The sequence below is a fragment of the Dioscorea cayenensis genome, chromosome 18 (genome assembly GCF_009730915.1).
Source record: "Dioscorea cayenensis subsp. rotundata cultivar TDr96_F1 chromosome 18, TDr96_F1_v2_PseudoChromosome.rev07_lg8_w22 25.fasta, whole genome shotgun sequence".
In the NCBI taxonomy this organism is placed as follows: Eukaryota; Viridiplantae; Streptophyta; class Magnoliopsida; order Dioscoreales; family Dioscoreaceae; genus Dioscorea; species Dioscorea cayenensis.
Genome location: NC_052488.1, coordinates 19,645,265 through 19,658,233, shown reverse-complemented (window position 1 = coordinate 19,658,233; position 12,969 = coordinate 19,645,265). Strand labels below are relative to the sequence as shown.

Sequence of the window (12,969 nt, the reverse complement as noted above, 5' to 3'; positions counted from 1 at the left end):
AAATGCAAATGACAGCACCAAAATTAAAACCAAACTTGATAGATAATAATAAAAATAACAATTCATGCAAAAGCAAAGAGAAAAAGTACGGAAAACACAAAGGTTCAACAGGATAACAGTAAATACTGGAAAACTAAATTATAAGTCTAAAACAAGACACGCATTGCCACCGACGATCAAGAACCCAGTTCTGCATCCAAACTGCAGATATGTTTGAGATTCACTTCTTCTTGGCTGCAGATTTAGTGACCTTGGCACCAGAGGGATCCTTCTTCTCGACGTTCTTGATGACGCCAACAGCCACGGTCTGCCTCATGTCTCTCACAGCAAACCTTCCAAGGGGAGGGTACTCGGAGAATGTCTCGACAACCATTGGCTTGGTTGGAATCATCTTCACAAAACCAGCATCACCGTTCTTCAGGAATTTCGGCTCCTTCTCCAGCTCCTTACCAGATCGCCTGTCAATCTTGGTCAGAATTTCAGCAAACTTGACAGCAATGTGAGAGGTGTGGCAATCAAGGACTGGGGCATAGCCATTGCCGATCTGTCCGGGGTGGTTCATGATGATGACTTGAGCAGTGAAGTTGGCAGCTTCCTTGGCAGGGTCATCCTTCGAGTTGGATGCGACAAAACCACGCTTCAGATCCTTGACAGCAACATTCTTGACGTTGAAGCCAACATTGTCACCGGGCAAAGCCTCTGGAAGTGACTCATGGTGCATCTCCACAGACTTCACTTCAGTGGTGAGACCAGTGGGACCAAAAGTAACAACCATTCCAGGTTTCAGGATGCCAGTCTCCACACGACCAACTGGGACAGTTCCAATGCCTCCAATCTTGTAAACATCTTGAAGAGGGAGACGAAGAGGCTTGTCTGATGGACGCTTAGGTTCCTGGATCATGTCCAGAGCATCTAGGAGAGTAGGGCCCTTGTACCAGTCAAGGTTGGTTGATCTCTCGATCATGTTGTCACCCTCGAAGCCGGAGATTGGGACAAAGGCAATCTTGTCTGGGTTGTAGCCAACCTTCTTGAGATAGGATGACACTTCCTTCACAATTTCATCATACCTTGCCTTGGAGTATTTGGGGGTTGTGGCATCCATCTGCAACAATCACCGAACAAAGTAAATCTATCTTTTCAAAAGAAAATCATCATATTAGAATCTGGTAATATCAACAGAAAGATAGAACGTTACCTTGTTACAGCAGCAGATCATCTGCTTCACCCCAAGAGTGAAGGCAAGAAGGGCGTGCTCCCGAGTCTGACCATCCTTGGAGATACCAGCTTCAAAACCACCAGTGGTGGAGTCAATAATGAGGACAGCACAGTCAGCCTGAGATGTTCCAGTAATCATGTTCTTAATGAAGTCACGATGCCCAGGAGCATCTATCACAGTGCAGTAATACTTGGTGGTCTCAAACTTCCACAGAGCAATGTCAATGGTGATACCACGTTCACGCTCAGCCTTCAGCTTGTCAAGCACCCAAGCATACTTGAATGACCTTTTGTTCATCTCAGCGGCTTCCTTCTCGAACCTCTCAATCACACGCTTGTCAATACCACCAAGCTTATAGATGAGATGACCAGTGGTGGTAGACTTCCCAGAGTCCACATGGCCAATAACCACAATGCTAATGTGAACCTTCTCCTTTCCCATGGTTAAGCAAAGCTAAAAACTGTAAAAGAAGGAACAAAAGGAGAAAAATATATGAAGATTAAACTATGTGAGGAAGACAAGCATTTAACCATAAAATCCACAATCCTTCATAATGGCATGCACAAATAAGTACAATACTATGTATGTGATCCAACAAATGCTTACAGTGTTATACAATCACACAATGTCAATGATTAAAGTTAACCACAAAAGAAATTAAGTTGCCTAACTAGGGCTGATTTGGGTAGACAAAGGAAACCTAGCAGTAACTGGCAATAGAATGGTATCAGGTATAGTGTAACTCCATACCATACCCAATCGAATCTAATCCTTAAGCATCCTTAAATTAAACAGTACACAAAGTTCACTCTAGAACACATGCAAATTCATCATAGATTGATAACTAAAAAGATTCAGTAACTTCATTCCAGCTACAAGTGCCTACGCAATTGCACATGTCAAAAAATAATAAAAACCAGAAAAGGATGTTATAATAAGTTATAAATTCCTATAAACAGCATGAGCACAAGAAATTAAGAAATTTTATCACAGGTGATTTGGATTGACAAAGAATTCTAACACATAATTAGCAGCATGACTTTCATTCAGTCCCCATACCAGATCCAAAGCATCCAATCCACCTACGTCCTTATGTTAAAAAGCACATAAACTTTGCTCTAAAATACAATTAAACATCCACAAAGAACAGTTTCAAAAGCTTCAAAATAACTAATAGATATGCTCAAAATTTTAGTTTTCATCTTACATGCTCTTCAAATATGCTCCTATAAACTTTTTAAAAAACACAGAAAACAAACAAAACTTAAGCAAAGAACCAATCAACAATTTAAATTAAAAAACCCTTGCTAATAAAGCTTTGCAAAACATCAATATTTTAGATGTCAAACAATCATCATAAACAGCAGGATTAACATCAAAAGCAATCAAAACAGATATTAAACCAAGCATCTGAACGGGATCTGATCACCTTCATTCATCATCAACAGCAACAACAAACGGAACCATGAAATCTAAACTGTAATTCAGCAAATATCTCAAATATACAAACCAAAAGAGTAAAATCATCCGAAAACATTATGAAATATAATGGAAACTAAAGCATCGAAAGAAAACATCAATATCGATCTCAATCTCTTCACAGAAACAAGCTAAACAAGCAACCATTAACATCAGACATCAACAAATCAAGATCCATAAGAGAACAAAGAGAAATCAGACATCAACAAATCAAGATCCATAAGAGAACAAAGAGAAATCCATAGCTTGGCCATGGATCCAAGGAAGAGAGTGCTCACCGAGAACTAGAGATCAGATCGCCAGCAGCCGAAAGCTTTGTAGAGGTGAGAAACCCTTGAAGTGTGCTGGTCTTTATATAGGCTAACCGATTACGAAAATACCCTTAGGTTTCACAAACTTATGGGGCTGTTTTGGTAATTTGAATGAAGGACTTGAGCTTTATCTCCACCGTTAGATATCTAACAAGTGATTAGATATTTGCAGATATCCCCTTCTTTTTGTAAATATCCCATCGGATATATACTGTATATTTTAACATAGTCGGATAGGAATAACAAATTTATTTTAATTGAAATTAACTTTTGATTTTAAAAACTTCTTTTTCAAAAAAAAAAAAAAAATTACAACAAGGTCGTTCAAATTCGAACATTGAAAAACTCAAATAGATAATTATAGAACATAATCATCAAAATTTGATATGTAAAAGAGGATAAATATAATATGTGAAGGATTAAGCTGAAAACTTATTATTTAATCCAAAAATTTGTACCATAGTTTGTATTAAATTAGTTTAAGTTTTGGGATTAATTGTTAGTCACTAGATAATAATTTAACACATCTCAAATAGTGCGAACTAAAAATATGAATATATCAACTCTTCCACATGGAAGCCGAGTAGCATAGTTATCATCCGGCAAACCTAGATTTAGATTTATTTCGAGTCTCACCCATTAACCTATTAGCATCTATAAATACCGTGAAAATCCAACTTGTTTTATAGATTTCTCTTCAATTTTTCTCCATATATTAAGCATTTTAAAAGAAGTATTTTATATAAAGAGCTGATTATTTATGAAAATCTAGAGATGTTTACACCATGATAGTTAGATTTAAATAAATAATAATAATAATAATAATAATAATAATAATAATAATAATAATAATTTCAAAGAGACAGAGAAGCCACATCAATAGTAATGTCAGATCGACATCTTTAGATTTGAAATCTAAAGACTATCATAGAAAAAATTATGGCATTTCATACTTTCAGTTCAAAATAATCCGATGCATACATCAGTGACTTGTAAAATTCTTGGTAAATTCACAAATATCAGGGAGGTATATGAAAAGATAACCTTTCTTTAAATTGGTAATTTACAAAGCATGTGAAGAAAAGAAATTCAACAGATAATATAACTCAACAAAACTTCTGCAATGGGAGACCAAACTAATGAAATGAAAGTTAAGTCAACATGTTTATATGTATGCTCCAAGGGTTAAACACTTTATCTGGCTTATGTTTCATGGTAAAATCTCTACTTCAGATTTTCTTAATAGTATCAACATTGGTCCTAGAACTCTCTGTGTCCATTGCCAAATTGATAATGAATCTATTGAACATCTTTTCCTTGATTGCCGTTGCGCATAGATGGTTTGGAATACACTTAACTTTCAAATGGAATGTATTATCTCCTTTCCAGATCCAATTTCTTCTGGTTGCTGGCTTACTGATTACAAATTCTCCAAATATACTACTTCTGTTATTGCTGCTTGCATTTGGTTTATTTGGAAGGCCCGCTGTGATGCTATTTTTAATCACACTGTCCCCAGTTTCAATATTATTGCTTATAAAGCAGAAGCCCATGTCAAGGATTTTCTTCAGGAGAATAATTCTCTCACTGGTCGCAAGCTTCTCTTAAATAATTTCTCCCATATCAATGGTCTTTTTCTCTTCTTTGCTTACAGATGGACAGCCAACAACAACTCAGGTAAGCTGGGTTTTTTCATCTCAAACAATAATTACATTATATCCTGTGCAGGCAGTGGTTCTTTCTCTGCTGAGTCCTCCATTGAAGCTAGCATCAAAGCTTTTCATATTGCAATCCGTCTCTCCTCTGATCGGCATTTCAACATCCAGCGCATTTTGCATTGCTCCCATGATCTCTCCAATCTTCTTTCAAATGATCGTAACCCTGCTGCTTGGAGACTTGCTTCGGAACTCTCGGATATCTCCCATCTCCTCATCACTGCTGGCAGCCCAACGTTAATCTCTATACCATTTAGCTGGAATGCCCCTGCCTTCGCCCTTGCTTCTCACGGCAGCAATAATCACCCTCTCTGCTTATTTCACTCTGGCCGAGATTTGCCCAGATGGATTATGAAGATTGTATCTGATTTTGGTTTTCACTTTTAGTTTTCTGTTTTGCTTTAATTCTGTTCTTCTGGTTTGTTTTTTGTTATTTTCTTCTGGTCTTGGTTGTACTCCTTGAACTCTTGTATATTTTCTTCTTTTTCAATAAAATCAGCTCTCTGAGCTCTTTCCTCAAAAAAAAAAACATGTTTATATGTACTAAATGAACTACAAAGTACTCTCCAAGAGGGCCATTTCACCCAGTTCCCTTTTGATCTTTCATATATCTTAATCTTCACCCAATAGTGGAATGCAGTACAGAAGAGGAACACAGAATTAATGATCAAACTAACTCTGTTAAATTTTAAATTTGGTAAGAAAGATTTAATTCACAGGAGTGGTGAAGAGGGGTCCCTTCTCATGTTCTGTTTCTTCTGCAATTAAACATCTCCATAAATAAGTTTTGCAATGGAAAGGCTTCAAGTTAATTTGCCTAAATCCATCTTCTTCTTGATTGCTCTTTCGCTGTGGTATATGAAAGCATCGAGTATACCGGAAACTGTGAATATACCTGAAGATGACCAAGTTTTTTGTGGCATTATAATGAGAAAATGTTGTATGAAAAGCAAATGTTGTAATTTTGTGTTTTGATGCACTAATATGATTCATGTTAGATTCACAGTGAAGTTCATTGTGAAACAAGAACAAATAGACAGTCTTACCTCCAACTATAGCACAGACATTAGTCAAGAAGTGTAGGAATGGTACATGGAGCTCTGTGAAAGTCACCTGCAATGAGCAAGATAAGTAAAATAAAATAAAAATCATAGGTAGCACTGATGGGTATACAATCAATAACATGACATCGGTATCTAATTCATCAGTTCTATTTCGCAATTCATGTGTGATGCTTACAGGTCCTTACCTTAATTGGTGAAAGGTCGTAGAAGAAAAACACTCCAGGAAGAGACTGAATTCGACCGGCGGCATCACCCTTAAAATGTTCTGTCACAGAAAACTGTGGATTCCAACAGCCAAGCATTTCAATACTAGTTCAAAGATAGGATAGCAAATGTTGCTGACGAAAAATTTTTGTTATACCTGATTTGAATGGATTACATGCCCATTTATGTCAGTGTAAACAGTAGGAACCACCTGAAAAGGAAACAAAAAAAATATATATATTATATACCTTAAAGTAGAATCAGCACATGTAATCAATCAGCCCAAGATTATTTCATTAAACCATTCATATAACAAATTTTAATCATAAAACTTTAATCTTGAAAGTTGTGTAAGACAAACCTTGAGAAAATACTGATACATTCCAGTTGGTGTCCATTGCATCCATTCCACACTGAATAATTTAGAATCAGATGCAAAGTTATTGAATAAGATATGGACAAAAGCCTTAAATGCAATGCTATACAATATGGTGTTGATTGCATGACATGAGGGGAAGAGAGACAAGACAATTACCCATCAAGAGGATTCACAACACCAGGAAAGCGTTCCCCAAAAGCTAAGCTATGAATTTTGTGGCTTACCTGGAACATACAAAGAGAGAATTATTAGATTTTCAAACCAAATGGATGCTCAATTATGAAAGGGGAAAAAACTCTATGGATATAAAATATTAACTCAAAAAACACAAGCCTTTGAATATATATATATATATATATATCAGAACTACAATGATGACTTCTTACATTAAAGCTATCCTTTTGGAATGGAAGCAAATCATGAACATGCACATTTGACTGCTGGAAACTTTTACCGGGGGCAAAATGAAAATTTCCAGCCACCTTATTAACTTCCAGGAAACCATAAACATTGCACCCTTCACCGTCCTCATCTTTAATCCTTTGAAGAAAACCTTCTCGTTTGCACTGGAAAATCACATTGGAAGTTACAACTGGAATCAAAACTAACAGATCTGTTAAATAACTTTGAAAATTGATGTCATTACTTCAATCAATCTAACATAGATACATATTTAATAGAACACTGAGACATGGTGACCATTATCTTCTGTTGTTCTCCACCAATTCCTTTCAGAGTTCTTTGCTCAACCTTTCATTGAACAAGTAACTGAATAGTTCCAGATCAACTTAAAGAACTTAGATGTGCATCTTGCTATGTGATTGCAAGATCCCACAAAATGGTATTGCAAACATCTTATTTCTGGTGAATATTTATTTCAACATATAGGAATCCACACAAAAGTTCATGTATAATGTGAACCACACATTTCTTGATTGGAGAATATGACAGTAAGCTAGCTAGTTTAAAAATGTTTTAATGAATGTAACTTTTCCCATGAAAGTCACACTTCAAAATACTTGCAACACAGGAACCAGGGACTGATGCCCATCATATAGTAGACTCTATTCAAGCTTCACAAACTTTGATGTCATACAGAAACATGATGCGCAACATCTAAGGTACCATAAAACTAAATACCAAGAAATATACACATGAAACAGTCTTCAAATGAGATAAATGTTGGCATGGAGTAGCTGTGAAACACAAAACTTTGCATATATGCAATGGGTTATGGCAACCAACAAATGAGAAAGTTTTAACTTAAATAACAAAATAAGCATGGCTAACAATATGGTAGAGCTTAAGGTTTCATTGTGAAAAGACCTGGTCTATCACATCAGGGTTGGATAGGCCCCAACCTTTCTTCCTATAAGCTTCACGAACATCTTCACATGAGTTGCAGCACTGTTCATCAGCCTATAAAAAGATTCTTATCAGTGACCAGTGAAACAAAGAAGAGCAGATACTGCCAAAATTTTAAAAAAAGAATCATGCAATATATTGTACAATATAGACAATAAAGTTTTACTAGTTCAAAACGAACATTTCATGCATACTATGAGCACCAAAAAAGGTCTTATTTGTTTGTTGATCCCAGAAATGTTGATGTGTGTAATGCATACAGTTGAGATAGTATTAGAGCTTTCAAAAAACTCCAGGCCCAGAGGATTTCAATGCCACACATGCTTGCTAATTTGGAGCACAAAATTGTTTACTACATCTTGGTATCATATACGCAGTCAAAGCCATCAGAGGAGGCAGATGAAGCAATCAGTTGTATATAAGAAGTTGGCACTCTTTTTAACAAGTTCCATTAGTGTTGCTAAGAAGCATCTTATACACAGGTAATTGCTTGTACCATATGATTGTGGAGAGAATTGCCAATGTAATTTATTTATTTTTTCATTCAAGAGGATAGAATTTTTTAGCATCCTGGTTCAGATATACACAGGAAAGAAAGAAAAATCTCATGAATCTAGAATACAGTTCTTGATATGCTAATATCCAGGTAAATTAGAAACAAGTTTTGTAAAATTCATATCCATTAAGCTGACAAATTTCCACAACAATTATACTTATCAACTGAGCATTACAAAATGTAAACATCATATGCTTGCAATGTTAAAAAGACAATATGAGGTGACTTTAACTGAAGGGCAATCAAAAAGAAAATTTTAATAGGTTAGCTGATAAAAAAGAGAAGAAAAAATGAAATCGAGGTATTGTTATACTTGACATGGAAAATATTGATAATATCTGCAATGTATACACACACAATATAGAAAGAAAGGAAGCATACTGTTTCTGCACCATAACAAGATCCACAATAGGTCTCATTTTTTTCAAGTCTGCCACCGTGCTTTTGTAAGGGCTTCTCTATCTGCAAATAACACAAAAAAGGTAAAAGACAGAACAATCCAAAGCTTTTCCTAGCATAAAGATATGGCAGATATTAAATTAAATGACAATTGATCGTTTGGGAAAATATGATATTTGGTTCCTTTTAGAGTAGCCTGTGAACAGATATATCTTCAAGTCAGCAACATAACCTTTCTAATTTATTGGCCTCCCATGGTGTCTTGAACACTACTGATTTTTCAAAACAAACATCAACTAGTTACAGATCTATAGCATTCAGAATAGCGTTTACAAGGTTTCTTGCACCAATTTACTTCACAACTCCTTATGTTCATTTGAATATTCTTCAATTCTTTCATCATCCACCAGTTAAGTTAAAATAGTCACTGCATGATGACAGTCACAACTCACAAGTATGACTCAGACAATTATATTTATAATTTTATTGACCACAGGCATTGCCTCCATTCAAAAAATTACATCATCTATGTTAAGTTTCTCATAGCCACACAAAACAGCCATACCATAATTGGAGTCAATGCCTATTACAATATGTATTACATATTGACATTGCCACAATAATCACAAGCCATGCTCTAGATGGAAATAGGTAAATTTGTCAAATGATCTAAAACAGGAACTATCTTGCTATATGTGCGCTAAGTTATAATGATTGATATCTATAGACACTAAATACTTTCTTAAGGCTCAGCAAAGGAGGAATAAAGAAATGACATACAGACCTCTGGTGCACCAATTCCATCTTGTCTAGTTTCAATCACATTCCCATGAGAATCTATCCGTTTCTTGATTATATCATGCTTCTGAGAGAGTGAAAAAGCAGGAGAGTTATAGTCAATAAACAAACCAAATTACCAGACTCAGGATGGATAGTACTACGTAAATAGAATATTAGCACAACTGCAATACACACCACATCAAGATGCTCCTCTCCACTAATATCCATGGCATCAACACTGAGCATAGAACATGCCAGGGCAGGAAAGGTGACATCAAACTGCACTTAAAAACAATAACACATGTACAACAATTAATTATTTGGTCAAACTAATAAATAAAGATAGATTAATGTGACAAAAGTAGATCAATAAACAGAAGCGAAAATCCTTAGTTAGAAAGATAATTTTTTGTTACCAGCAAAGTAAATAAATTTGAGTAAATGAAATAAGAAATGAATGAAGCATGTGAAACACATGGTTTTAAAAGCACTATTTCCAACCATACCTTGACAATAAGAAAATAAATTAAAATTTGTGGGAATTTTACTTTTATTTACAACAACAAAATGCAGTGACACTTCAGCAGTGCCTAAGCAATGAAACTTTCGTTACAAATCCCTCCCCAAAAGGAAAACTTGGTAGTTTCGAGCCGGGATAATGGGGCACAGGTGACATTTATAACTCAAAAAAGACAACTCAAAAAAGAGAGCCAAACTGAAAAGATTTAGATATGCAATCTGCAAAGTGAGATTAGCGAATTAATTAACTGAAGTTTCTGAAATTATCATCAATAAATTGGAAATTACATTGATGCGAAGAGTTTCTGCTCGTGAAGTATCTACAACAAGCTTTGTTTCAGTCACAGAATGGAGATATAGCCCTGAATCAAAAAAAATATATACAGATCAGTACTTCAACAAGCACAAGGAAATTGTTTCAAGCTTTTGAATAAATAACCACAGGGGACAATGTACTTGTAAACTCAAAAAATAAAGAAAATAAGTGCATCCTAATAACTGAAAAGCTGCCTTAAATTTAGACAAAAGATGACTGCATGAGATTGAAAATTAAACCATATGATGTCCCAAAGTAATTATAGAAAATGAAAAGGTTTCATGAAAGGTGGACAACACCACTAAGCATCATAATATATCATACAAATGACCTACATTCATACAAATAAGTGCATATATCTATAGCAGATACACGAAGCTATAGTGTACCATTCGCAATATGCCAGCGCCTAACAGTCACAAAACATGTGGAATCTAAACTTTTCCATAAGGGTTTAATCAATTATGAGAGCTATTGTGGATCACTTACCTTTAAGGCATAGGCTCCCAACATCAATTGTTAATGATTTTTTCTTTTTTGTCAAAATCTCAAATTTTGGGCAACATAGTAACACCAACAATATCATCATCAAACCTCACAAAATTTTGATAAACATAGAGACAACTTACAAGGTTAATGCCATGGAAAATCCACTGGCATGTCATTTAAAGAAGTCTCATAAAACAACTGCCCAAATCTTTATCAATATCACATTCCTCACATTAACCTTTCAGCTATAGATAAGCCTACAATATTTGTTTTGGATGGGAGCAAAATAATTTCTAGGCTTTCTAAACTGGCAGATGGAAGCATGGCACAAAACCGTACAGAAAATGCAAAATATCAGACCTACATTCTCCAGAGAGAATGTACAGAATATGAAAACCAAAAAAGTCATGAGCAATTCACTATATTTACTCATGAACCAAGTTTGATGTCAATCAAATGGAACCAGCCTCCAAACTCCCATTCACACACAAGAAGACAAACAACAAATCTTGTAGAAACAAGAGTTCTCTCAGCTCCCAAGAAGGCAATGGAACACCATATCAAAAGACAATGAATATAAAGGAAAGAAAAAGATCTACATAGCTTCAAATAACAGTAAAACATGCTTGAATTTGACCCAATAAATCTTTAAAATAAGACAGAAACTGTTGGATTATTTTATGGACCAACACAATCTAAAAGATAATTAACATTCTTGTTATATGCATATGACATGTTAGGCCATTTATGGGATGAATATTTCTCTTATTAACCATGTTGTAGACCCTTGGATCTACTCTTCAAACTTATTCAAATCAACCCACTGGGTTTGAGTCCTCCCAAAATATGGCATATTAATATATGCTTATGATGCATTTGCATGTGAGAAGTTGGAGAGAAAGGATTCACCGAACCCTAGCGCTGTTGTTCTTGTTTTTATCGCAAGATACCTCCGATGGCAAGTACTCAAGTTTTTCCATCTGTGGGAGGAACAAAAATTAGTTCTTTGACGCATGTATGCCAATTTCACCGTCTGTGCGAGGTAACATCTTTTATTATATCGATACATAATATCCTTAATATACTATGGATATTTTTTGTTGATGCTCAGCTTAGTTGTCAATCAAAAGGTGTTGATTGTTATGAGAAATTTCCATCAATTGGTATCAGAGTCTGATTATCCATAGTTTTGTAGTTATTGTATGTTAGAATTTTTTTGGGAAATGAATCACTTTTCTCTAACTTTGTTCTGAGATCTTATGGTTAAATTCTGCTTAAAACTCCAAGCTTTAACATAATCAAAACAATATTGAATTCACTCCAAAGCCTAGAAACCTAAAATCATCACAACTCTCCTCCCTCCCGAAACAACACATTCCAAAAACAAAAAATTCCACCTTTCCACACCCACTCCTCCAATTTCGCTTAAAACTCTAAGCTTCAACTAGCCAAAAATCAACAGTAAACCACAAATCAAGAAGCTCTACAAACTCAAAACAGATTGAATCAGCAAGGAAACAATAACACATCTCCAATAAAACATAAGAAAAAGAACAAATCCACATACTGAGCTCAGAGATGAAGAGAAGGAACATGATGATCGAAGAGGCGATGGTTATGAGGCCACCAGAGAGGGTTTTGCTATAGAAATCCTCGTTGACCTTGGGATACGCATCCAGATTCCTCAGCTTCGCAAAGACCCCTTCCATCGCTGCTGAAAACCCCGATCAATCGAGCTATCTATGTTTCAATGCATGAGATCACAACTTCTCTCTCTAAAGAACCCTTTTTTTTTTTCTTTGTTTTTCTTGCTCCTCGTGTTTTCGGAACTTTTATAAGTTCGGTTAGAGATCTCGGGCTCGTTTTCGGTGTTTGTTCGATGTTTTGGGTTTATGCGTATATATCCCTCAAAAAATATGAAATTGCATAGAATGTGTGCATAATAAATTTTATGTAATTTCATGTTTTTGAAAGGGGTATACAATAATTATATTCTTTGATTTTATTTTTGACAAATTGTAAACAAGTTATGTATTAGTGATCTAAGTACGGACTGAAAATTAATCATCCAACCCTTGTATTTTCATTCAAAAATGAGGGGTTTTAAGCTATAAACCCACATCTACAATCAGTATTTCATTATCGACATTATTTTTATTAAATTTTGAATTCGAGAT

The 12,969-nt window shown here is 35.2% G+C and overlaps 2 protein-coding genes across 2 annotated transcripts; both read right to left on the bottom strand.

Annotated features, from left to right (window-relative positions):
* Positions 1 to 20: 20 nt before the first annotated feature.
* LOC120282260 (elongation factor 1-alpha-like) lies at positions 21 to 3,039 on the bottom strand. Its single transcript, XM_039289033.1, has 3 exons — positions 2,974 to 3,039; positions 1,196 to 1,676; positions 21 to 1,102 (listed from the first exon to the last, which is right to left on the bottom strand). Exons 2-3 carry the CDS (start codon positions 1,655 to 1,657, stop codon positions 221 to 223), a joined length of 1,344 nt encoding a protein of 447 aa, XP_039144967.1. The 5' UTR covers positions 1,658 to 1,676; positions 2,974 to 3,039; the 3' UTR covers positions 21 to 220.
* A 2,242-nt stretch (positions 3,040 to 5,281) lies between these two features.
* LOC120282261 (endoplasmic reticulum-Golgi intermediate compartment protein 3-like) lies at positions 5,282 to 12,641 on the bottom strand. Its single transcript, XM_039289034.1, has 13 exons — positions 12,360 to 12,641; positions 10,276 to 10,349; positions 9,664 to 9,747; positions 9,473 to 9,553; positions 8,671 to 8,751; positions 7,695 to 7,787; positions 6,755 to 6,934; positions 6,525 to 6,592; positions 6,351 to 6,402; positions 6,147 to 6,200; positions 5,971 to 6,063; positions 5,768 to 5,834; positions 5,282 to 5,616 (listed from the first exon to the last, which is right to left on the bottom strand). The coding sequence occupies exons 1-13, from the start codon at positions 12,499 to 12,501 to the stop codon at positions 5,525 to 5,527; spliced, it is 1,161 nt and encodes a 386-aa protein (XP_039144968.1). The 5' UTR covers positions 12,502 to 12,641; the 3' UTR covers positions 5,282 to 5,524.
* Between the last annotated feature and the right edge of the window lie 328 nt (positions 12,642 to 12,969).